Source organism: Amblyomma mixtum, chromosome 1 (genome assembly GCF_055824585.1).
Source record: "Amblyomma mixtum isolate Tamu chromosome 1, ASM5582458v1, whole genome shotgun sequence".
NCBI classification, from domain to species: domain Eukaryota; kingdom Metazoa; phylum Arthropoda; class Arachnida; order Ixodida; family Ixodidae; genus Amblyomma; species Amblyomma mixtum.
The window spans coordinates 63,855,452-63,879,709 of NC_143012.1; the positions used below are offsets into that span (position 1 = coordinate 63,855,452).

The following is a 24,258-nucleotide window of genomic DNA, read 5'->3' on the forward strand; positions in this document are numbered from 1 at the left end:
CTCGTGACGCACTGGCTGAGAACTACAATTCGAGTGCGTGCTAAAACAAGCTGCTCGTATTTCGCGGAACAATCTGAACTCGAAAACACAGTTGCTTCTATCGGCTTTCATGTGGGCTCTTGCTCAATTGTGAAAGTACACGCGAGCAAGATGCGGCGAGTGCGAGCCGCTGTTGCATATCAGCTAAAGTGTGACGCAACTATCGGCGTAGTTTCGCAAAGCAGTTGATATCAAAGTTATCCGCTTGTACGGGTCACAGTTAAGCCCTCAGTTTCGTGTAAATCTCCGTCGAGCATGCCCGCGTCAGTCAAAGTAATGCATCGCAGCTGCTCTCAGTCCTACCGCTCACGTCCAACATATCCTTGATATGCACCAGCTTGAGGTACGGTGCATTTCTTTGCCCGTTTTGTCGCAATTAAGAGATTTTAGCTGGCAGCAAACGAAATTTCATTCCGTCAACAGCGTCGTCTGCGCCGTCGTCTGCTCCGTCGTCTGCTAGAACATCCGGGGCACCCTGGGTGATGGGATCACAGGATCGCAGCTTCTACAAAAGCATTTAAAAGCGCTTTAGTGTTCGCACTTAATAAAAAAATAAATTTAAAAAAATTGAAATATTTTTCTTCTGAACATAATTTAAATATTAGTAGTAAAAAAGCGCATTTGAGTTGCAGTTTTTCAACGACGGAAAAACAAGGGCAAAGCCGCTGGCGCCGGCGCCATGTCAGTGCGTGCGTTGCCTCACGTATTGTGTTATTTGGATTTTCATGGCATTGTTTGAGTGCTTGTGCGGCGGACATGTGTGAAGAACAGAAGTGTGTTTTGGAAGCCAACGACGAGTATTACGCACAGTCAACATCGGTGAGTTTGGACGGGCAAAGCCATGAAGAAAGGCAGCGCTACGACGTCTTGTCATCTGGAAAGGCAATGAAGACGACGGCGCGGTTTTACTAAGCCTGGATGAGCTGCATGGTTGGTGAGTACCGTCACCGCTTCTCTATTACTGATCTGTATTCACACGCGTTATTAGTGTGCGGCTATATAGGGATGGCAGCGGAGGCAGTCTGCGTGCGGTTGCCTCAGCTATAATGCGTTGCCTGAAAAGAACGGACGTATAGCCTGCGTGACAAGTCTTGCTTCATAGTCTATGTCTGCGTTTAGTACTCAGGTGCCGTGGTAAATAAAAATGCCACCAGAGATCACAACAGAGTTATGCGGTCGCTTGCTAGCGCTGCGAAAAACTACAGACAATGTTTACTACATTCAACTGGCATGGATTTGTACTGCGTAGAAGACGACGATCAGTGCCGCGGGTGAGAGCGCTTTTGCGTGGACAGCTGAGAACAGGCGAGGGAACTGACAACGGGTGATTTTGCTCGCGGCTGGTACCCATCGGATGGATTTGTGCTATTTAGAAGATTATTATGAGCGGCAGTGCTGCGCGATGAAGCACTCGCGCTAGGCGAACTGCGAACAGACGACGGATGGTTTTGCTCGGTGTTGGTGCTCATCGGATCAGTGCTTACTTCTTAATATTCGTCATGCAAATTATTTTGAAGACAGTGATCGCATGTGGAAGGCTGGCGCATATGTACTAGTCATTTGTAAACTTTTTATCTGTGCTTCCCCATTGGAACAGAATTTGGCAATATTATGTCAGTTAGGTCGTTCTTGTGTCTTCCCTGAACTGTAGGCGTCCATGCTTCCTCTCCTTCAGGGCACTGAACTGTTGGGGATGCAACTGCACACTTATTTGGGATTTCAAGATTTTTGCTGTATGCCTCGCTTATGCGGCCCGCTTTCAGGTCGTTCGCAATTGGTGATGGTTTGTTATTCATTTTCACTTTCTCTTATTTATTCTTGGTTGACTGCCGGCAGCAGTTCTCCGCGCTCGGAACTGTTCCCAGGCACGGAACCCTACCCACAGACCTCCCTGCACCTCACTCACCAGTGTTCTTCGGTATTTTTCTTGCTCTTGCCCCTACTTGCATTACCACTCGACAAATGTTTTGCTGTTTTTATTTGTGTGGAATTTGTTAAATGCACTACTAATTTTCGTATCATGCTCAGTTGTGACGTGAGATATCGGGCTCCTTGGTATTGAATGCATGTCTTTTGCATTTTCTCTTCTCATTTATGCAAGGTAAACTGGTCGACTGGGTGCTATGTTCAATTTAAGAATACATTAGACGCTGGTGCAAGGCACCCTAATAGTAATTAACTAAAGCCTGCGCATGCTATATTCGAATAGTTGGGCTCTTTTCATCATGCATAAGAATAAAGCGGTATTCCAGCCAGCTCATCTTTCAATGTGGTTATGACAGTCATGTAAATGTACTCAAAGAATGTGTATGGGTGTTTCACATACAATCTCCTTATTTATTTTGTCATGGGCCACCTCATTGCTTTTTGTGTTCCTATATTAATACCTCATTTTAGTTTCTGAAGCAGTCGACAGTTTGTTTTGTTGTCATTCATGACATTGTCACTGGCACTGACAGCTGTTGGTCGGGACGTATTTATCTGCAGTTGCCAGCTGCCAGCATCTTCTGGGCCATGCGTGCTTCCTGCCTTCAGCTGTGCCATCCCTCCAAGCCATTCATGGTAATTATCTTTTTCAGTTACGCATACCTTACCTGCCTGTTTTGAAAAATATTTTCAACATAGGCTCACTGCTGTGTTTAAAAATGCATGCAGAACTCTACATGCACTTTACAGCAGTACCTCAGCTTATTACATGAACTGCAAATTTGTACGAAATATAGCTGCTCATGTAGCTCTTGACACTGCGCTGTTATTATAAAGTTGAGCCTGCTTCAGGTGCAGTGACTATTCCACACCTGTTGCCTTTTATGCTTGTGTGTCCTCTAAAAGGGCCAAAATGTTCGTTTATCTTTTAAAAACGTTGTGCTGTACAATAATACTTTGATGGTATTTCTTGCTTGTACACTGAAATGTCAGTCAGTAAAGTAACATTGTATGATGACACCAAATCTTGCGTGGCATAGCATCCTTGCAGCGTACTTGGCAAGCTCCTGTCAGCGCAGATGTATTGCTGGTTTATTGCTGTGGCATGTGGTTATACTGTACAGTTTGTACCTCTACGTTCTTGAAAGTATCCTTGAAAAATTTAAAATTGGTTTTTGAGCCAAGGAAGTGACAGAGTAACTGTCTCACATCTTGATAGGCACCTGAACAATGATGCAAGGGAAGGGATAAAGGAGGGAGTTAAAGAAGAAAAGAGGTGCCGTAGCAGAGGGCTGCAGAATAATTTTGGCCACCTGGGGATCTTTATCCTGCACTGACATCAAACAGCATGCAGTTTAGCCTGTGTTCACTTGGGCCTGCATAAAAAAAAACGAGCAGACCTTCTTAGAACTAACATTTCATTGCACCAGCTACTTTGTAGCTTTGACTGCAGTGACCTGAAATCAACTGTTGTTTACTTTGCACAACCCACATACCCTGAACAAGATGTGATGATGCTAGACGAGGTGACCCTCTCTGCATAGCAGCAGGTTGGTTCAGGAAATGCGAAGACTCATGGAGAACCGCTCAGTTATATTTGATTTCATGTTATTGTAGTATTAATGGTGAGTTGTAGTATAAGTGATGAATTCTTGCAAATGATTGAGGACATCAATACTCAGTGTGAAAATGAGAGCTAAATCAATACTTAATAATCAGGAAAGAGGCCTTTTTATGAAATGCAGTAAGGTACTGGAAGTCGAAACAGAATACACCTCGGCCAGGTCATGCACAGATATAGAGCATTTGAAAGAAATGGTTGGGAGAATAAGAAAGGGGTTTATTGCCTTAGGCATGCACTCAGAAGTTACGAGCAGCACCTTGCAGTATGCTCAAAAAGAAATTTTAAACTGCTTTGCCTTTGCTAAGCTATCGGGAAAAGTGGGGTACTTTACAAAGTGCTTAAAATTGAGAACAGTGCGGTGAACCACTCAGGAAAATCATAGGGTTAATGATAAGAGATTGGGAGAGAACTGAGTTGGTTGGAAATAAATGCGAATTAAAATCTGAGCGGGAATCATAAATGGACATAGGCAGGACATACATTTTTTAAAGAAGCTGGCTATCCTTTTGGATAGTGGAGCGGCTACTCACAGCAGGAAATTGTGCTGTTCTTGCTTTCATTTTATGGACATATGCTTTGTGTCTTACATCTCTTGGCCTGCCATAGGCAGCATATGCTCATAATAAATTTTTACCTGTCTAATTATGTGGCACAGGGAGAATTGAACTATATAACCTCATCAATGCACACCCTCTCTGAAGTGAACTTTGTCAGCCCCGTCAGTCACCACATTGATGCATGTCACCCCAAATGGGAGCCGTCATGGTGGCTGAGTGGTTATTGTGCTTGGCTGCTGACCCGGAAGAGGCAGGTTCGATTCCAGCCAGTTTTGATTCCAGCTGTACTAGTCTCATTTCAATGGAGACGAAATGCTAGAGGCCCAGGTACCGTGTGATGTCAGCACACCTAAAGTATTTTCCAGTCCTCTACAATAGCGCCCTGTATAGCCTGCGCCGCTTTGTGGCATTAAATCCTTTAAAACCAAGTAAAGTAATGGATACATCATTTCCAGAAATTGTTTAAATTTATTATTTTCTAAACGTTAACAATTTTCTGCACCTGTTTTCCTTCGTCTTTCCCTCTTATTTCCTCCCTCATGCTGAGTAACAGGTCAGTGATTTTAAGTAAATATTTTGTTCATTTCATTAGCAAAGTTTCTCTGTCTCTCTCTATTGCTTTTGCTTTTTGTATCTGCAGTATAGTATTATACAGAAATAGGTCAAGATTAGATCCAAGAGATATGGCCTAGATTTTAAGTTCTATAGTCAACCACACATTACTTATTATGCTATCAAGGCTTTTTTTTGGCATGTGCTACCTGGTACAGAACTGATGTGGCCTACAGCGGTAAATATTGTTTGAATGTGCATAAATTGAATAGGAAGGCAAATTTCCCATTTGACTATGTAAATAGGTTGGGCGATCATGTGCTCACAAAGCTCATAAACTTTTCTGTTTCCAAAACTTTCTGTAAAAGGCACTGACTCACTGAAATACACTACAGTTGCTTTTGCCTAATCCTGATATTATTTACTGAAGATTGGTTTGAGGGAAAGTCCACTGAGCTCGAATGAGTGCACGGCAGCTTGTCTTTGTCCAAAGTATTTGGAGAATAATGAATTTTGTTACCTGGCAGAGATAAAGCAAGGATGGCAGTGTTTTGTAATGTCCACAGGGCATTCTTCCAAAGCCCAGTATGCATGTAATTCCTTCATTTTGTGCAACATAAAATGCCTTCCCTTTACACTCATGGTTGAAACAAAATGCTATTTGAATACTTCACCACTCAAAAAATGAAGGCCATTGTGCTGCTCTACAAAATATCAGGCTGCAGCGGTTGTTGCGAGGCAAATTCACCAGGTTGTCATCATCATCAGTCTAACACCCAATGCAGGGCAGAGGCCTCTCCCATGTCTCTCCAATTAACCCTGTCCTTCGCCAGTTGTGGCCACCGTATCCCCACAAACTTCTTAATCTCATCCGCCCGCCTAACTTTCTGCTGCCCCCTGCTACGTTTGCCTTCTCTTGGAATCCACTCTATCACTCTTAAGGACCACCGGTTATCTTGCCTTTGCATTACATCTCCTGCCCAAGCCCATTTCTTCCAAATAACCCACGTTTTTTTCACACCTATTTGTCAGGCTCCGCGTTTTTTTCTCACCTATTCGTCAAGCTGCAAGCCACTTGCACGCTCTACAAACCTATTTAAAGTACATTATCCAGCATTGTTGGCATGGAGTGTGTAGTGCTAAAACAAAAAATAATACAATAGCTGATGATCTGCTAGAGCAACAGAATTCCAAGAGTTTGAGAAGGGCAGTGGGAGAACTAGCAAGACGGGATAGCGAAATTCGACAAGCAGTGGACAGGGATCCTGCAACTTGTGGAGGACAGGCAAATTGGAGACTTGTGGAAGGGGCTGTAGTCTTGAGTGCGCCTAGCCGGCCTTGTGATGCATTGTATAGGGCCCTTTGTTTTTGAGTAAAACTGGTTTCTCCTGATTGTTGCATTCCAGAAAGATTCATCAAGATTGGGTTAAACCCAAGTTTCGCGTGCAAATGTGCCTGTAAGAAAGTGTAGATTGATAATGCATGAAGCTAAAGAACCACTGGAGAGTAGTGGATACGTCTCGTATTTCTTCGCAGCTATATTGTTTAAACAGTGCTGGCTATTTTAATTCCTTTTTAATGCTTATTGCTTGTCGAGTTGCATAAAATTTTAGGATAAATTGAAAACTGCAGGTAGGTTTAATTACAATAATTATACCCGTATTTCTGAAGCTCTGTTCGAAGAGAGGTCCACATTTTGTGTGCATGCTTTGAATTTGATTATTTTCACACTGCAAAATGTAGGACAGGTCTGCTGTGAGAGTTTTTTTGCAATGAAGCGAGAGCAAGTGGTGCGGAATGCTTGTTACTGTGTCGCCCTGCCAATATTTCTAGAACCCCTGGGACCACTGAGCTTGTGAGTATCTATGACTCAAAAGGTCGGAGCTGATTGCCCATTCCGTGGTTGTCTGTATTAACCGGTGCAAGGCCAAGGGCTCATAGCTAACAAGCATATGACACCATAGAACTAGATGCAGTCAGGCTGGGACTGTGCAGTATGTCAGTGTTAACGAGGTCGTGATAAACGAGGTTTACTCTGCGAAGCTAGTGTGAAATAATAATTGTTCTTATGGAAAATATCGTTTTTTCTTAGTCATTGCAGCAATACAAGCATATCAAATCTGATATCTCTCACTCATCCCTCTGTGTTTCAGTTTCAAGGGACCAAGAGTTGCGTGGAAGTCGTGCAAGCCACAAAGTTGCGTGCGGCTTGAGCCAGCAATCAGGAGCAGGCTGGGAATTTGCGAATTGCCAGTGGTATTCGCTCAGTCAAGCAGGCTTTACTGTAAGTACAGTGTTTTCGCCATAGCATTTCTTTGAAAAGTACGCATTGAGCTTGAATAGGACAAGCTGTCGGTCTAGTTGGTCTGATCCTTTGTGGTGGACAGAGCTTAGAAACACAGACTGGGGTCAGAAAGAAAAAATATGAGGGCACAGGTGCTGACTACAGATTTATTCCAGAATCACCGAAACACTGCATATATAACCAAAACACAGGCGCCAACAGGTGGCAATTTTATGCACTCGTGGCAACAATAAGTGATATGGCCAATAGTGGGAAAACAACACAAACTAGAAACAGAAACCAAGACTATAGAGCAGGGAAGGATGAAACCATAACAAGGTTAAAGGAATAGTTTTAAGCAAGTCATTTTTAAGACCACCAGCACGTGAAACAGTAAAACGGTTTGACCAAAATTTTCAAGTACTGGTCTGATAACACGGAACTAAAACACTACACGCAAACACAGATCAAGGGCAGTGAAATAAAAGTAAAATGGCAAGAAAAAACATGCCGTGAAAAGAAAATGGTGATTGGGCAAGCAAACAAGAATTGGTCTACAAAGGTGAAGTGAGCTAAAAAACTGAAAGAATAAAAGGGGAATAAATGCAGGTGAGCAACAAAGGTGAAGCCAAGAATTAACATGGCTAAAGGAGGAAGATGAGCTACTGTAAAAACAAGAGAGAGATAAAATATAAAAAGATGAAATTCAATGAGTATTAAAGATAAAAGCAAACAAAAACGCGAAAATAGAGGAGTTGGCAGAAAAGTCAAGGCATGCAAGATGTTTTTAAAACCAGGGCTAGGTCAAACATCCTGAAGAAAGGCAATCTTTTTTTCTGAGGGTGTTCTTGCCCATTAATCCTCGAGCCTCAAAATCCCGGCGGCTCCCACCAGTTCGTCATGTCGGCTTATTCTGGTGCTTTTTTAACACAATGGAACTTTTTCGAACATGGGTGGCATGGCTTTTTTCGGTCACAGTTTTGGCAATGGACTTGCAGATTTAGGACGTGCTTGTAGGCCAGTTGGTTGGAAATCGTTAGAAAAACCGCAAAACAGAATGGGACAAAGGCAGGCAAAACACAAGGCGGTACGACAACTGAACATTTATTGAAGAAATGAGTGCTCATATGGATCAGTTGCGCATGTAATCTGCAAACAATCATTGCAAAAACAACCTAGGGAGGGAAACAAATTCCAATTCTTTCTGAAAAATGGACACAGAAGGCGTGCTATCCCACCTATCTGGCTTCGACCTCAGAATGGCAACAGCCTTGAGAATTTCTTTCCAACTGGCCCTTTATTCATCCAATAATAATGTGCAGTTCAGTTTAGGTTAACAGTCTTTACAACTGGGACAGTGGACAGGCAGGCAAGGTCGTCCGGGCCTACCCAAGGAATGCTAATACTCTTGCAAGGGAGTGTTTCACCATCTACCAATTTGGCCGGTATAAAATCGACCACAGCTGAGAGGAATCGTGTACACCACCCCCGTTGCACATGGCATGAGGCATTCAAAAAGTACCGCCAACGGGCATGTTGTACGAGATTCCCCTCAGCTGTGGCCAGTTTTATATCGTCCAAAAGTGGTAGATGTTTACACATTTGTTTGCAAGAGTATGCGTGTTCCTTGAGTAGACCCGGAGGCATTTGCCGTCCCACTCACTGTCTCATTGTAGACTGCTATCCCAAACTGAACTGCACACAGATTATTGGATGAAGAAAGAAGCAGTTGGAAAGAGAAATTGTCGAGGCTGTTGCCATCTTGAGGTCAGAGCCAGATAAGTGTGTCAGCACGCCTACTGTGTTCATTTTTCAGGAAAATTAGCGTTTCTGTCTGTGTTTCCCCCGGTTGTTTTTGTTTCGTTTTTGAGCAGGTGATTGTCATATTTGCTCAGCTCTATGGTTGCCATTGAATTTTTTTGCCTCTTTACGATTGTTTGCAGATTACACACGTGACTTGTCTATATAAGCACTGCTGTTCAATAAATTTTCAGTTGTCAGTACGGCCTTGTGTTGTCACCTGCCTCTGTGTGATAGTTTTGTGGTTTTGCTTTTTCCGACTGGCAGATTCCCGAGAAATGTACCCGATAAATCAATCTTATGCTCCCTTATCCTTTCATTGATGCCAATGTATACCTTGCCGCAAGACAAAAGGATTGATTAAATGCCCTCCGCGCATGGCGCTAAGGGTTTTCTGTGCTGCGTGGTGCAGCGTCTTTCTTTTTTTAATTTAGGATTCCGCAACTGCAATAGGTGCTAGGGGGTCAGAAAAGGCAATGTCTACTCCTGCTTTCTCTCCGATTTTCTTAAGGTTCTGTGAAATTTACCTTTAGAAAATTCGAGAGATAGAGTAGGTGCTTTTTTTGCTGCCGCCCCCCCCCCCCCATCACCTATCACACCTCTCTAGGATCGTCAATAAAAAGAAAAAAGAAACAGGCTGCACTGCATTGCACAGAAACCCTTAGTGGCATGCACAAGAAGTGCTTTCTCAATCCCTTTTTCTTGCTGCAAGGTATACATTGGCATCAATGGAAGGCTAAGAGAGCATTACACTGATTTATCAGGTACATCTCTTAGGTACCTGCAAGTCCACTGCTGATAATGGGACGCAAAAAAGCCATGCTGCCCAAAGTTCGAGAAAGCCACTGTGTTAATAGAGCCCCGTAATAAGCTGACGCAATGCAATGGTGGAAGCCGCAGAGATTTTCAGGCTCCGGGGTGAATGTAAAGAACACGCTTGGTTTCACTCGGAGGATTGCCTTTCTTTGTGGACGTACTTGATCTAGCCCTGGTTCTACATGTGTGTTACATGCCTTGCCTCTTCTGCCAACTTCCCTCTTTTGGTGTTTTTCCTTGATTTTTGCCTTCATACTGGTTATTGAATTTCACTTTTTTATATTTTATCTCTCGGCTTCACTGTACGTCATCTTCCACTTTTAACCATCTTAATTGTTGGCTTCACCTTTGTGGCTCATGCGCGTTTTTATTCCCCTTTTATCCTTTTAATTTTTAGCACACTTCACCTTCGCTTGTTGCTTATTTCTCGTTTGCTTACCCAATCGCCATTTTGCTTCTATTGCGTGTTTTTTCTTGCCATTTCTCCTTCATTTTTTTTTTCACTGCGCTTGGTCTGTGTTTGTGCATAAGGTTTTTTAGTTCCATTTTATCAGACCAGTTCTTAAATATTCTTTCGGTCAAACCTATCCACTGTTGGCAGTCTTTTAAAAATGACTTGCTTATAAACTTTTCTCTCACCTTGTTCTGGTTTTATCCTGTGCTGTGTCCTCTGGTTTTTGCTTCTAGCTTTTGTTGTTTTTCCACTACTTCTCATACCACTTCTTGTTACCACGAGTGCATAAATCGCTGCGTGTTGGTGCCTGTGGTGTGGGTATTTATGCAGTATGTCGGCAGTTCTGGGAAAAGTTTTAAGTTCAGTGCCTGTGCCATCATCTTTTTTGTTTCTGTCCCTTGTCTGTATGTCTGAGTGCTGTCAACCACAATCGGTGCATTGAGCTGACTGCTCTGCAGCTACCCATGTGTATGCAATGAAGTGGCTTCAAGAATAATGTACACAAAAAAATTGATTGCTTAAAATTTCTGGCATGTTTTTTAGGAAAACATTTGGCATTTAAAGGGCTAAGAGTGCTCTGAAAATCTAAAAATTATGTGCTTCTTGGGGCCTTTCCTCAAATTTCACATCACCTTGTAGCGTGATGCAAGACGTTCAAGTTGTTACCCACAGTTTACTTTTTTGTTGCCCACTTATTGGCTGCCACCTTCTTTGGGAGGCAGTGTCATGGGGTTTGGGAGACAATCTGATTCCTGTGTGTTGGCTGAAGCTGTCTAAGCTTTTGGATGTGGGGAGCAGGTTCACGGTGCCAACTTTTGGCTGTAACTACAGTTTGGCCATGACTGTTAGTCCTTTTCTGTGATGCAGTGTCATTTATGTAATGCATAATTTGATGATGAAGCAGTCTCAGGGGTTGCGGTGCTCAGCTGTTGACTTCAAAGACACAGGATCGATCCTGGCCGCGGCAGTCGCATTCTGATGGAGACAAAATGCTGGAAGCTTGTGTACTGTGCGATGTCAGTGCACGTGAAAGAACCCCATGTGGATGAAATTATCAGAGCCCTTCACTATGGCATCCCTCATAGCCTGAGTCACTTGGGACATTAAACCCCATAAATCCAAACCCATTTTGGTACTTCTCAGCTTCGCCGCTGGCCTCTGCAGGCCAGCGAAACCTCCCACAAGTTGACGAACGGCAGTTTTTACACCATTCGTAAATGCCTACATAGACGCTACATCATTGGTGGCAAAGGTTGCCAGATGTGCAAGCGTTTCCGGTAGTTTTTCTCTGTTGCTTTCGTCAGGCAGCTTGCAAACGATGTTTTACTAGGCTAATAAACGGTGAGGTTCTTTGTGTTCTTAAGGTGGTGCAGCGTGATAAAACAGACACATAATAGCCATGCCATGCTTTTTTGTAGCCAAAGGCAATTTTTCGCCTTATTCTCATCATCATTTGCCTTTCATGCTTCCTCGAGGGACGGCAGTTGGAAGAAGGTCTCTAGAGCAGCTCCTTGTCTGAAGAAATGCCGAGTGGCATTCTTCAATCCTAACTGCCCATCAAATGGAAAAGCAGTTGTTTTCTCCACTGCACAGAGTGGAGACGGAGTATCGAGTTGAGGCCCACTTCTGAATTCGGCGGTTAGCCTTTCATAGGCAGCAGATATGCGCAATAAACTTTATTTGCTGTTAATCTTCCAGTTAAACACAAATCCTCCTCATTCCTCATCAGTGCACACACTGTGTAAGGAACTTTGTCACTCCATTTGTCACCACTTTGATGTATGCCATCCCTAATTCAGGGGCTGTATAATTTTTGAAATTTTGTTGAAATTGCATGAAAACCTTTGCAATTTCCTGCACCTCTCTTTTTCCCCCAAGTCCCAAACCTACGCAGAGTGCAAGTGGGTTTTTAAACTCCAGCTAAATTTTGTTATTCATCAAAGGGCTTTTCTCTCTACTGCTTTGCTGGGTGTATCTGAAGTATAATATTATGCACCAGTGTGTGAAGCTTTGCTCCCAGAGCTATTAGCCCGAGGTAGTAATTTTAGAGCATTGCGTTGCGTTCTCAGCCTGGTTGCGTTTTGAGCCTGAGTTGTGCTGATTCCACGGATAGAACCCAAGTTGGCAGCCTCCAATGCAGCAGTGTATCCCAGTAGTTGCCATGGGAGCCGAGGTGGTTAGATAATGGAATAAAATAATAGCAGGTGGCAGTGTGATGCTCGAGCACCACAGCTCGAAACTAAACTATATCGATCAGTATATGTATATCTGTCTGGCAGGCATTAAAGTCTGGCTGCTTAGTCACGACATTCCTGTAAAATTAGTGGGTGAACCGTTTGGCATGAATGTACCAGATGGTGTCATACGATTCAGCCTGTCGTGCAGCATAAACTTACTAGTTAAGTTAGAGCTTTTCTTGCAGCACGGATTCGAACTGACAACCTATGTTAGGTGTATTAATGCTCATTATTCGATCTGCTCATTTTTTATATTCAACCACACTAACATTACTTATTACCCCATCTGTGCAGATTCCTTCTGGCACTATTTGAAGCTGAAGGGTTGCTCGGCTGATGATCTCCAAAAGTACCACAAGAAGGTGACGCGCTACCTGGCACAGAAGTGCTGTGGCCTGCGGCGGTAAATATCTGTTCAAGCCAATAGTCTCTTGTTATATGCATGAATAGATTGGGTAAGCTCATGTGCTTACAAAACTCGTAACTTGACTGTATTTCCTAACTGTCTGTATGGTACACTTAGGCACTGGAATAACCTGCAAATCGCACTGGAATTTGCCTACTATAGTGAGATACTGCTTTACCCAAGTTCTGCTTAAGGATAGTCTGCTACTGAGATGACGCACAGAAGATTATATTTATGAACCAGACTGTTAACAGCACTTATGGACCACATTAGCAGACTGTTCTGAGACCGCACGCAGCCAGGCTTTTCAGCGTGGAAGAGGCGGCTTTAGACAAGGCAGGCGAGCGCTCTGTTCCTGCACATTAAGTAGATGTCGGATGAATCTCGAAAAAATATGAACGACGCGCCAGGAATATGACTACTACTACCCTTCGGAGATGTGCAGTGCACAGTATACGGCCATGCCAGCGACATGTCTTTCTGTTCAAACTTTCTCTAAAACCGCTGTCACTACGCAGGAGCAGGTAGCAGTATCTGTACTAAGAATCTCTTATTGAAGCAGCGCAACGGCACAAGGCCTAGGGAAGAAGGGGACAAAAACAGCGCTGAACTGACAACAAATGTTTATTCCGGATGCTAACAGCATATATATACTCTTTTGCACCTTAGAAAAAACAAAGAAACAGAGAGCAGCAGAAAGTATCAACCCCAGTCATTGTGCGCATGCAGCTGTATCGCATGTACATCGATCATTTGAAATCAGGAAGTTGTGCTCTTTCACCGAGATGGCAACGGAAGGAGTGCTGATACAATTCGCACCCAGCTTCATGATCTCAGATGCCTCAATAATCTCTCGTGTAAGCTTATCCTTGTGTTTGGTAACAACTTGGCTGTTTTTGAATTCTGGGTAACATGAACAGTCACGACAGTGAGTACCTATGTGGCGGGCCGCGTTCTTGACATTGTTTGCGTGCTCTTTAAGTCTTTCATTAAGACACCGGCCAGTTTGGCCGATGTATGACCCACCACACTTCAACGGGACTGAGTATACCACGTTGTCTTGGCATGGCACATACTTCATCCTGTTGTTTTTCTTGCAATTATGACCAGAGTCCGATCTTTTATCCGGGCGATTAACTCTCGCACACAAGCCACTCAGTCTGACAGGAGCCGATAAAACAACATCTACTCCTGCCTTTTTGCCTATTCTCTTCAAATTGTGGGACACAACATGAACATAAGGTATTACTGCCAGATTTTTTTGCTTGGAATGGGGGACAGCTTTGCCCTCCTTCAGCTTTTTCAATATCCCTTCTGCTACTGATGCCAGAATATGAAGGGGGTATTTTGCGTCTGTTAGCCTATCAACCTGATTGGAGAAACTAAATTCAAACTTGTGTGGGCAGGATTTTTGCATGGCATTTTGAAAGCATGACGCCACAATGCCTCTTAACAAGCTTCGAATGGGCTGAGCTGTATGGAAGTAAGGGCTTTTTACCCCTAGGATCAAATGCCCAGCATACATGGAAATGAGTAAAATATAAGGTCAGATCAAGGAACTTAAGGCGATCATTCACAGCCACTTCATGCGTAATTTCCAGCGGCGAAAGCACTTCACAGAATATCGCGCACAGGTCATTCACTTCCGCAGCGAAGCTAGCCGGGTCACAATCTAGTAAAATTAGGTAATCATCTACATATCGGAACACTCTTGCAACTGTTGAGCTCATGAGTGATTGTTCGAGTGTCCTGTCAAGCTTAGCAAGGAACATGTCACTTAGCAATGGAGCGATGCAAGATCCTATGCAGATCCCATTCTTTTGAATAAAAACAGTTCAAAAGAATGGGATCTGCATAGGATCTTGCATCGCTCCATTGCTAAGTGTCATGTTCCTTGCTAAGCTTGACAGGGCACTCGAACAATCACTCATGAGCTCAACAGTTGCAAGAGTGTTCCGATATGTAGATGATTACCTAATTTTACTAGGTTGTGACCCGGGTAGCTTCGCTGCGGAAGTGAATGACCTGTGCGCGATATTCTGTGAAGTGCTTTCGCCGCTGGAAATTACGCATGAAGTGGCTGTGAATGATCGCATTAAGTTCCTTGATCTGACCTTATATTTTACTCATTTCCATGTATGCTGGGCATTTGATCCTAGGGGTAAAAAGCCCTTACTTCCTTACAGCTCAGCCCATTCGAAGCTTGTTAAATGAGGCATTGTGGCGTCATGCTTTCAAAATGCCATGCAAAAATCCTGCCCACACAAGTTTGAATTTAGTTTCTCCAATCAGGTTGATAGGCTAACAGACGCAAAATACCCCCTTCATATTCTGGCATCAGTAGCAGAAGGGATATTGAAAAAGCTGAAGGAGGGCAAAGCTGTCCCCCATTCCAAGCAAAAAAATCTGGCAGTAATACCTTATGTTCATGTTGTGTCCCACAATTTGAAGAGAATAGGCAAAAAGGCTGGAGTAGATGTTGTTTTTTCGGCTCCTGTCAGACTGAGTGGCTTGTGTGCGAGAGTTAATCGCCCGGATAAAAGATCGGAATCTGGTCATAATTGCAAGAAAAACCACAGGATGAAGTATGTGCCATGCCAAGACAACGTGGTGTACTCAGTCTCGTTGAAGTGTGGTGGGTCATACATCGGCCAAACTGGCCGGTGTCTTAATGAAAGATTTAAAGAGCACGCAAACAATGTCAAGAACGCGGCCCGCCACATAGGTACTCACTGTCGTGACTGTTCATGTTACCCAGAATTCAAAAACAGCCAAGTTGTTACCAAACACAAGGATAAGCTTACACGAGAGATTATTGAGGCATCTGAGATCATGAAGCTGGGTGTGAATTGTATCAGCACTCCTTCCGTTGCCATCTCGGTGAAAGAGCACAACTTCCTGATTTCAAATGATCGATGTACACGCGATACAGCTGCATGCGCACAATGACTGGGATTGATACTTTCTACTGCTCTCTGCTTCTTTGTTTTTTCTAAGGTGCAAAAGAGTATATATATGCTGTTAGCATCCGGAATAAACATTTGTTGTCAGTTCAGCGCTGTTTGTCCCCTTCTTCCCTTGGCCTTGTGCCGTTGCGCTGCTTCACTAAGATATGTCAGACCAACTCGCCCACCAGTTCATGTTGTACTAAGAATTCGTATCTTAAAGGAAAAAAGAAAGCGCAATGTCCACCTTTAGCACGATTTCTGCAGTTATGTGCGTTCTGCCGGCTGACAGTACACCGCTTGCTTGGTGTTGTAGGCCTAACATGTGCTTTACTCAAGGTGTAGCGAGAAGCGCTTTTGAACTAGCCACCAGCGATCACAGAAATGTCTACTCTTTTTACCGCCTCTACAATAACTTTATGGTGGTATGAACGTGCAGTTTTTATTCCCGCAACGTCTTCGTAAGTGAAGCGCGCGGAAAAACGGGCCAGGCGGACCGCCTCGCACTGATAGATGCGGGTTGCATGCACGGACTCATTCTGAGCCGTTGGCAGAACAGTCATTACAGGCCATGATGCACTTGGTCACACGTTGCATGCACGTCTGCATCTTGATTTCTGTCTGGAAACAGCTTGGTTGACGTCACTTCTGTCAGTAAAGTGCTCTGCATGCCAATGTCTCCCCCATTCCGGACGGTTCCCGCCAGCCATTGTATGAAGCGGCGTGTGCATATTCTTCAGTTGTATAATTGAGGCTTTAATGCATTATTCCTATAGGTTTACGTCGGGCCCGTGCCAATTTGATGTTAAATGTGGATCGTTGCATGAAAGGGGAATGCATAATCAAGATTCCACTGTATGACTTTTGTAACATTTGCATGCATTTGTTGTGTATGCATACTATATATATCACTGTTCTTTTTCTTCACCTAGGACAGTCTGAACAAGAGAGACCTGCTGAAGAAAAATTCTGTATATATGTAAATAAATAGTCGATTTGCTCCAAGTGAGGCGTTTTTATACCTGGCTGTACTGCAGGAATGCATCGAATGTTCAGAGTCAGACTGCTGCTCTGTAGCTGCATATTAATTGACAAATAAAGCGTACTTGGTAATGACTACAGGAATACAACACACTACACAAATGAACTACAGAAGGCAGACTACAGAGATACGACACTACAGAATTACGTCACTACAGAAGACAGACTACAGAAATACTACACTACAGAAAGACTACAGAAATACTACACTACAGAAGACAGACTACAGAAATACTACACTACAGAAGACAGACTACAGAAGTACGACACTACAGACTACAGAGGACAGACTACAGAAATACTACATGCCCAAAATACGACAGACTACAGAAGTTTTCTGTCGTAAATTCCTGTAGTGCGTTTTGACTGGGTAGCCATGGAGCACAGCAACAGCCAATCGTCAATGGCTCTCTGCAAACACAGAATTTGTCGCAAATCGTACGTCATGCCTGCGAGGAATGGCCGGCGCACTATACTGTTCTTTGTATTGTGGACGGGTAAAGCGTTTGGCGACAAAAAAAATGCCGCCACCGCCTGGAAGACGTTGAAGTAACGAGCGTTGTCTGTTCGGTAACGCCATCTATCGTCCATGTGTTGTATTGCCACATGATTAGGCTACTTTTCATACCTAATGGCGAGCGGAGCGCCTACCGCCTTGAGGTCGGATATTTTTGACCAATTTTGGGTCGAAAAGGTTTTTCGACTCTTTGGGGGGCCATTTTTCCTCACGTCAAGGCGGTAGGTGCCTGGTCGCCATTAGGTATGAAATTGTGAGCTGCCGAGTGCTGACCATATGGTCGCCATGTTAAGCATAACCATAAGTAAATATCAATCTAATTAGACAATACTAGGTGTCTAACATGTCCTACTCATCGATCCCGCTACGAATACCATTACATCATGACGTTATCGGTTCGTTAATTATAAGCAATTAAATATAACCATAACCATAAATAAATATAAACTTCATTTGTTAATCTTGGTGTCTAACCTATCCTACTCATATTGAGGATTCCAAATACCTAATTTGTTTTATGATGCCTCATTAATTACTGAGTTAAAAACAATTAGACATAGCCATCTGACTAGTTAATTATGACGTCACAAAATCAGTGACGTCACCAATCACCAATTCGATATACCAACGACGTCGCCAATCAATCACCAACTGGGTTGAAATATAGATTTGCTATGGGAGCCGCCATCTTGAATTCCTCGGACAGAAAATTTCACGCCGAAGGGAGGTGGTAGCAGACCCCAAGAAATCGAGAAGCGTGATGAATAAGAGCTAACACTCTTAAAATACACCTCACCGGGCTTGCTAATGGGTCATATACTGTGCGGCGAGCTCTGCACATCCAGTGTTTTAAAACTCTCGATGGTGAAGAACAAGTACACACTCCCCCAGAGATTCTGGGGAAAAAATTTTGAATACTGGAGAACTGCAAGGTATTGGTATAGCTATATGCAAGGTAATGGTCCATTCTTCCGATATTTATTAAAATCATTCTTTTATAGTCTTTCCAACGCTCACTTAGAGCAGTAAGGACTGCCATAGAAAATCACTGGGGAAAGCATTTGACGATAGCAAAAACGTCAATAGCAAAAAATCCAGGCCTTCCGAAGGTAGCTCTGCGGAAATATTGATAGCTACAGTGAAATCTTACAATATGTGAAAAAATTCAGCTCATGAACTCTTTCACGCTCACGGGTACAACCACTGTCTGCAATACTACAAAACTCCGTGTACTACAGAAAAAAGCAGTTCGTGCAATTAACAACATTCCAAATGATGCACACATCAAACCTGTCCTTGAGGCATTACACATAGTACCTATTGTGCAATTGTACTCTGTCCTGCTGCGTACACATCAAATATTAATCAAGGAACTGCATTTCTCGCTGATTTGTCTAGACTAATATGCAGAGAACGCGCCTACAATACACGCTTTGGAGACAATTAGTATTATCCGCGAACACGAACTAACCATGGCAGACAAATGCTGTCCTATAATATGCCGTCTATTGTAAACAATTGTGAAAATCTAATTAGTGAAGAGTAACAACATATTGTTTCTTTATTTACTGTACTAACTCAGCCTGCTGTTATGTCTTCCGTCTTGACGTGAATGTTTGATGGTTATGTGCTTTTTGATGCCCTGAACATGTTTATTTTCGATGCAATGTACTCTTCATTTAAATATGTCACAGGCATAATATGTACTGTAGCATTGTGTGATTGTGGGTTTTTGTGCACAATGTAGCTGCTGTAGTGGGCGGAGACCTCCGTAAAGCCTCTAGAGGCTTTTTGTCCCCACTCCTCACATCCTTGATGTGAAAATAAACTTGATTGATTGATTGATTGATTGATTGATTGATTGATTGATTGATTGATTGATTGATTGATTGATTGATTGGTTGATTGATTGATTGATTGATTGATTGATTGATTGATTGATTGATTGATTGATTGATTTGGTTTATGGGGTTTAACGTCCCAAAGCGACTAAGGCTATGAGAGACGCCGTAGTGAAGGGCTCCGGAAATTTCGACCACCTGGGGTTTTTTAACGTGCACTGACATCGCACAGTACACGGGCCTCTAGAATTTCTCCTCCAAAGAAATTCCAGCCGCCGCGGCCGGGATCGAACCCGCGTCTTTCGGGTCAGCAGCCGAGCACCATAACCGCTGATTGATTGATTGATTGATTGATTGATTGATTGATTGATTGATTGATTGATTGATTGATTGATTGATTGATTGATTGATTGATTGATTGATTGATTGATTGATTGATTGATTGATTGATTGATTGATTGATTGATTGATTGATTGATTGATTGATTGATTGATTGAAAATACTTGTGTCCAGAGTTGCTGGGTGTGAGGTTTGCAAGGGTGCAACAAGAGACCCGCTGCACAGCTTAGAAGGAAATCCCGTTTGCTGCGTATATCCAAAAAAGGGCCCCGCCGCGGTGGCTCAGTGGTTATGGCGCTCGGCTGCTGACCCGAGAGACGCGGGTTCGATCCCGGCCGCAGCGGGTAAATTTCGATGAAGGCGAAATTCTAGAGGCTCGTGTACTGTGCGATGTCAGTGCACGTTAAAGAACCCCAGGCAGTCGAAATTTCCGGAGCCCTTCACTACGGCGTCCCTCATAGCCTGAGTCCTTTTGGGAGGTTAAACCATCATAAATCAAACCTAATTATCGCACTCTGTTATGTGATCGCCGTCCGGGTGGCTTGCGGATGAAGGAACGTCAAACCCCAATCAACCATAAACCAATCCAAAAAAGACTGCCTGTTGCTAGCTAAAGTTTGAACACAGTTACATCGTCTCGTCGTCATCTTCGCGTTTTGTCTAGCCCTTGAGTCTCTTAACGAACTCACAATTTTAACGTGACTGTCCCAACGTAGAGCACAGTTACAGGCACAGGCACAGTCACGATCCCTTCTCATCGCTGAGTGAGGTGTTTTGTGATCTTCTTACTGGATGGCGCCGCAGCACTTTCCATTTGTTGCTTCATTAAGACTGTTGTCCACGAGCCCTACTTAAGTGTTCTGATATCGCTTCGCTTGAGAAGCAAGGGTCCTTAAAAGTCAGTTATCGTTCCCTTTAAGTATCCTAAAGGTGTCTGCCTTTTCTGGATTGAGACCTGTGTGAGGAACTCCGTAAACGTCGTGAACAACGTCGGAATCTTAGTAGGTTGGTGTGGAAGACTACTTCGAACTTCTTTGTACTGACGCCGTACAATAGGGCCTTGGAAATGAGAAACACGTGGTGTAGAGGGAGGTATCGAAAATGCGTCATCTGGTGTCACATTGTAGAAGAGGATGCACGCTTTCAATAGCCGCTAGGATGCGATGGCCGTTCTATCCCTGGCCGTTCTTCTTCCGTGGCTTTGGTGAAACGTCTTGGAATTGTATTACCTTTAGCACAAAAGAAATAGCTACATGTTCGTACTACAACGTAGAAAACACTGAAACCTTGTTTAACGACGGAAACAAAGAACTGCTATCACTGGCCAAAAAAGAGACGGAAAAGAGACACGTGTTATGGAGCTCGTCTCCTTGTTTTAAAGAAAAAATATACAGGGGCCGTTGCTTGTATAAACGAAGAGGATGTAGTAGAAAGGTCGAAACGTGGTATAAAAAGAAATTGCTGAAACCTTTTTTGTCACCTTTGTTGGCACGCGGGCATAACTTTTGTTATTGCCCTGCCAGCGTTTTGTTGATTTATAATCGCCGTCATTTACAAAAGACAACCCAAAGATAAAATTAAACAGGCGTACCTCGGTTTTGAACTCGAACTCTGGATTGTATGGTCGAAGATCACGTGCCAAGAGGTCTCGCAAGACATGCAGGCGAAGGAAAATGAACCTAGCCTTGTGTTCACGCGGCTTCTCTATGAGGATGCTATCCTAGACGGGAGAATTAGAAGATAGAAGTATTGTGTATGTGACGTCTGAATGCCTACTCAAGAGCAGGAACTTACTTCTAAATGCTTTTCCGGCAGCCCAGGACAAACTGCCGTTAGATGTCCTTGAAGAAAATAGAGGTAGAAATGACAACTATCACCATCATCAGGCAGGCAAAATCCATTGTAGCATCAATGCTTCTCTTACTACTTTCCAGTCAACCCAGTCTTGCTCCATATGCCCTATCCCCGCAAAGTTCTTAAAGGACCTCTGAAACACCTTCCAGGGAGAGCACATCAACTCGCTCAATCACTGAACTCCGTCGTCCTGATCACCTGAGCCAAATAAAACACTACTGCACGCAGCAAAGAACCCACAATCACACGCAAAAGTTGCCGAGCCCTTCCGGGCAACTTTTTCATGCTCGCACCCTCCTCTGTCGCAATGCTCCTGCGTATATCCGTTCAGAGATGGCTATTGGTCAGATTCTTTCAGACGTCACGAAGCTACCATGGCCGTGGCCAATAAGCCGCGTAGTTCCGCAGGAAGCTCCGCCCCCGAAGGTGGGGCCGGCGGAAGAGCGCCCAACCTTCCAACGGGCATACAGATACAAGAGCAGAGGGATAGGCGTGATGACGCTGAAATTCAAATTTTGAACACAGATAGCTCAGATTCTACAAAGCGCATTTAAAAAGTTCTCGATGGATAACATTCGAGAAGCGGCGAGCTCTGATATCCCAGGCATACAGCAAATTTATTACAGCCCATCCAAAGCCCATCCAAAGACTCGCCAAACACTCAGCCGTCTTCCCGGCTGAGTCTTTGGCGACCCCTTGCATACGTTTCCCTCCATTCACTTCGTCGGCTGTATTTTCTCCGGCCTACGTGTCCCGACTGAGTGCTTTTCATCTTCTTAATTTCAGCCGAGATATCTTTATATCATGTTTGCTCAATAGTCCACACAGCCCCTTTTTCTTGAAGCGACACCAACAACAACTCCATAAAATGTTGCTCTTAGTAAAATTCACATTTTCGGCATTTATGGGGGCAGCTTTGATGTTTCTTTGGCTTCAAAGCGAGCGTTTACAGCTATGAAAATTGGATTCGAGGTCTGAACATCCTTTCCTCTTAACTCGATTAAAACTACTGGCGTCAAGATCGAAAAGAACTCACTCCGGGATCACGTGAATGTCCCTGTAGACTAGCCTCGGAGATCGCATGTTACAAAGCGGCTTTTACGCCATTGCTGTTGGCTTGTGAAAACAACCCGCGGTAGCGATGATCATATTTTATTTATTTATTTATTTATTTATTTATTTATTTATTTATTTATTTATTTATTTACAAGTACTGCGGTCTCAAGGAGACCATATTTCAAAGTTTTTATGTTTCCTGCCTTATAACAACTCTGTTCTCAATGGCCGCTGTCTACTCATAACTAGATACCGATAAAACGGCGATGCAGAACACCTCCCCTTCGTCCTCATGTCTAGTACTTTGACATCACCACTATTTTCCGCTTTCGTGTCTAGCAGGGCTGCCCTTAATGTAATTTAAAGCAACTTTTTGCTCGCTTCCAAGTTGGCGAACCGTAGCTGATAGGAGTTAAGGTGCATTGATAGTAAGTGTAACAGGCACAAAATAAAAATTCACAAGAACACACATTTCCATTATGTGTTGGCGATGCGATAACATTAGCAGCAGCCTTTAGCGGAAGTGCCGTCATTCCCGGTCTGATCACGTCACTACTATTCATCCTCCTATTACCGACCATGCATTTTGGCCTCATAGGGCTTCCAAAGCTACTGCATAATTGCTGGTGACCAAAATGGCCTATAGATGGTGTGTCACGAAGCTCACCGGGCCGCTCGCAGAGATCGCAGAATCGGACTAAACTGCCCCTCGGGTCTTCCCGGATAACAGTGAAGTTCGGCTCGTGCGTGGCCAAGCCCAGCATAATTAGGTCACCTGTGAAACAAAGAAAAATCATAGGAAAGCTACAACTTCGTCAACATCGTGTGACATCTGCCTGGCGCCCTAAATTTGGTGGGCCACTTATACAGGACGTTCAGGCTAACTTCAGCCAAGGGTTAAAAAATAAGATATTTGAGGTAGGCCAGGGAAAACACTTACATACCGCTACCAACCGGCTGCGCATCATAGGCAATTTTTTTTATTTTGCAATTAATTAATTAGCAGTTAAGATAATTTTCTAAATGCGTAAATATTGACATAAACAGCAGATGCGAATAGCAAAGTTGGAGAGCACCTTCAGAAACCCGCATTCCATTTATTTGCGATAACGAAAGCCTCACGTGTACATTTTTTCCGAGCTCCAAAGAAAGCCCGCGAAATGCAAAAAAAAATCACGTGACTAGCGCATTCGCGCGCCACGATTGTGGTGCTCTCAAACGTGGCTTGAGCGAACAAAATCAGCGGCTGGCAAGGCGCGACGACCTCACTGCTCCGGCAGGCCGATATTTCGACGGTGGTTGCGGCACCCGCGATAGCCAGGCTGCAATCGCGACGGTCCGCCATTTTTTCCGCATGAATTACGCTCTAGGTGATCTCCCACAAACGTCGAAAGCAGCGGCGTCTCCATGCCTCGCCGAACATTTTTTTTTTTTAACAATTCAAATTTTAACCAAGGGACGTCTATGGATACTATGAAATTTTAGGGTCATTTTCGATGACGAAAACAATATCTTTGAAGAATCCATAGCTCCAATCATGTTTTGCCAGCGGGTTCGATTAGATAACGGACTGGGGTTTCCAATGTAGAATGCCATTTTTATTGAAAAAAAGGAAAAAATGCCCTAAAACTGGCGTTTTCACAACCCGGTTAGGCCATCTCACGCTGCTGCGCTACAAGCCAAAGCGTCCAGATGCACGTAAGCGTCGTGCCGTAGGCGAGAGGTCTAATGCTTCACTGCAGAAATGAAGGTGTTCTCAGATCGATCTTTTGTAGCGAAAGCTACATTGGTCACGAATTTGCGATTTCACTGTGGCAGGGCTCCGAGGAGGCACGGAGGCCGACCTTGAGCCGTTGCCTAGCAACCGCCGCAGCTGGCGGACGCCGCGCGCTCGCCGCGTCATCTGGCATGACGTCACATCGCGCGCCTCACCGCGGAGCCGCCGCCGCCGTTTGGTATGACGTCACAC

The 24,258-nt window shown here is 43.8% G+C and overlaps 2 protein-coding genes across 5 annotated transcripts in view; one reads left to right on the forward strand and one right to left on the reverse strand.

Annotated features, from left to right (window-relative positions):
- LOC149366508 (5'-3' exoribonuclease 2-like) overlaps window positions 1-24,258 on the reverse strand; it is a 67,735-nt gene that overhangs the window by 34,130 nt on the left and 9,347 nt on the right. The window contains exons 7-10 of the mRNA XM_089571149.1: window positions 22,957-23,064; window positions 21,174-21,220; window positions 20,971-21,099; window positions 17,049-17,092 (exon numbers count right to left, since the gene is read on the reverse strand). Of these exons, the coding sequence (XP_089427275.1) occupies window positions 17,049-17,092; window positions 20,971-21,099; window positions 21,174-21,220; window positions 22,957-23,064 (328 nt within the window). The remainder of the gene's footprint in view (window positions 1-17,048; window positions 17,093-20,970; window positions 21,100-21,173; window positions 21,221-22,956; window positions 23,065-24,258) is intronic.
- LOC149366511 (uncharacterized) lies at window positions 721-16,645 on the forward strand. 4 transcript variants are annotated; one of them, XM_089551090.1, is made up of 6 exons: window positions 721-973; window positions 1,876-1,957; window positions 2,527-2,601; window positions 6,852-6,982; window positions 12,584-12,692; window positions 16,578-16,645. In XM_089551090.1, the coding sequence occupies exons 1-6, from the start codon at window positions 958-960 to the stop codon at window positions 16,621-16,623; spliced, it is 459 nt and encodes a 152-aa protein (XP_089407216.1). In that variant the 5' UTR covers window positions 721-957; the 3' UTR covers window positions 16,624-16,645. The 4 variants fall into 4 exon arrangements, with proteins under 4 accessions (XP_089407216.1, XP_089407222.1, XP_089407236.1 ...); XM_089551096.1 differs by having other exon boundaries at window positions 1,879-1,957; XM_089551103.1 differs by having other exon boundaries at window positions 722-973; window positions 16,573-16,645.

Excerpts from the sequence above, each read along its gene's own strand:
- LOC149366511 (XM_089551090.1), top strand. Across the intron at positions 1,958-2,526 it reads TCACTCACCAGTGTTCTTCG|TTGCCAGCTGCCAGCATCTT; the intron begins GTATTTTTCTTG and ends ATTTATCTGCAG. Across the intron at positions 2,602-6,851 it reads ATCCCTCCAAGCCATTCATG|TTTCAAGGGACCAAGAGTTG; the intron begins GTAATTATCTTT and ends TCTGTGTTTCAG.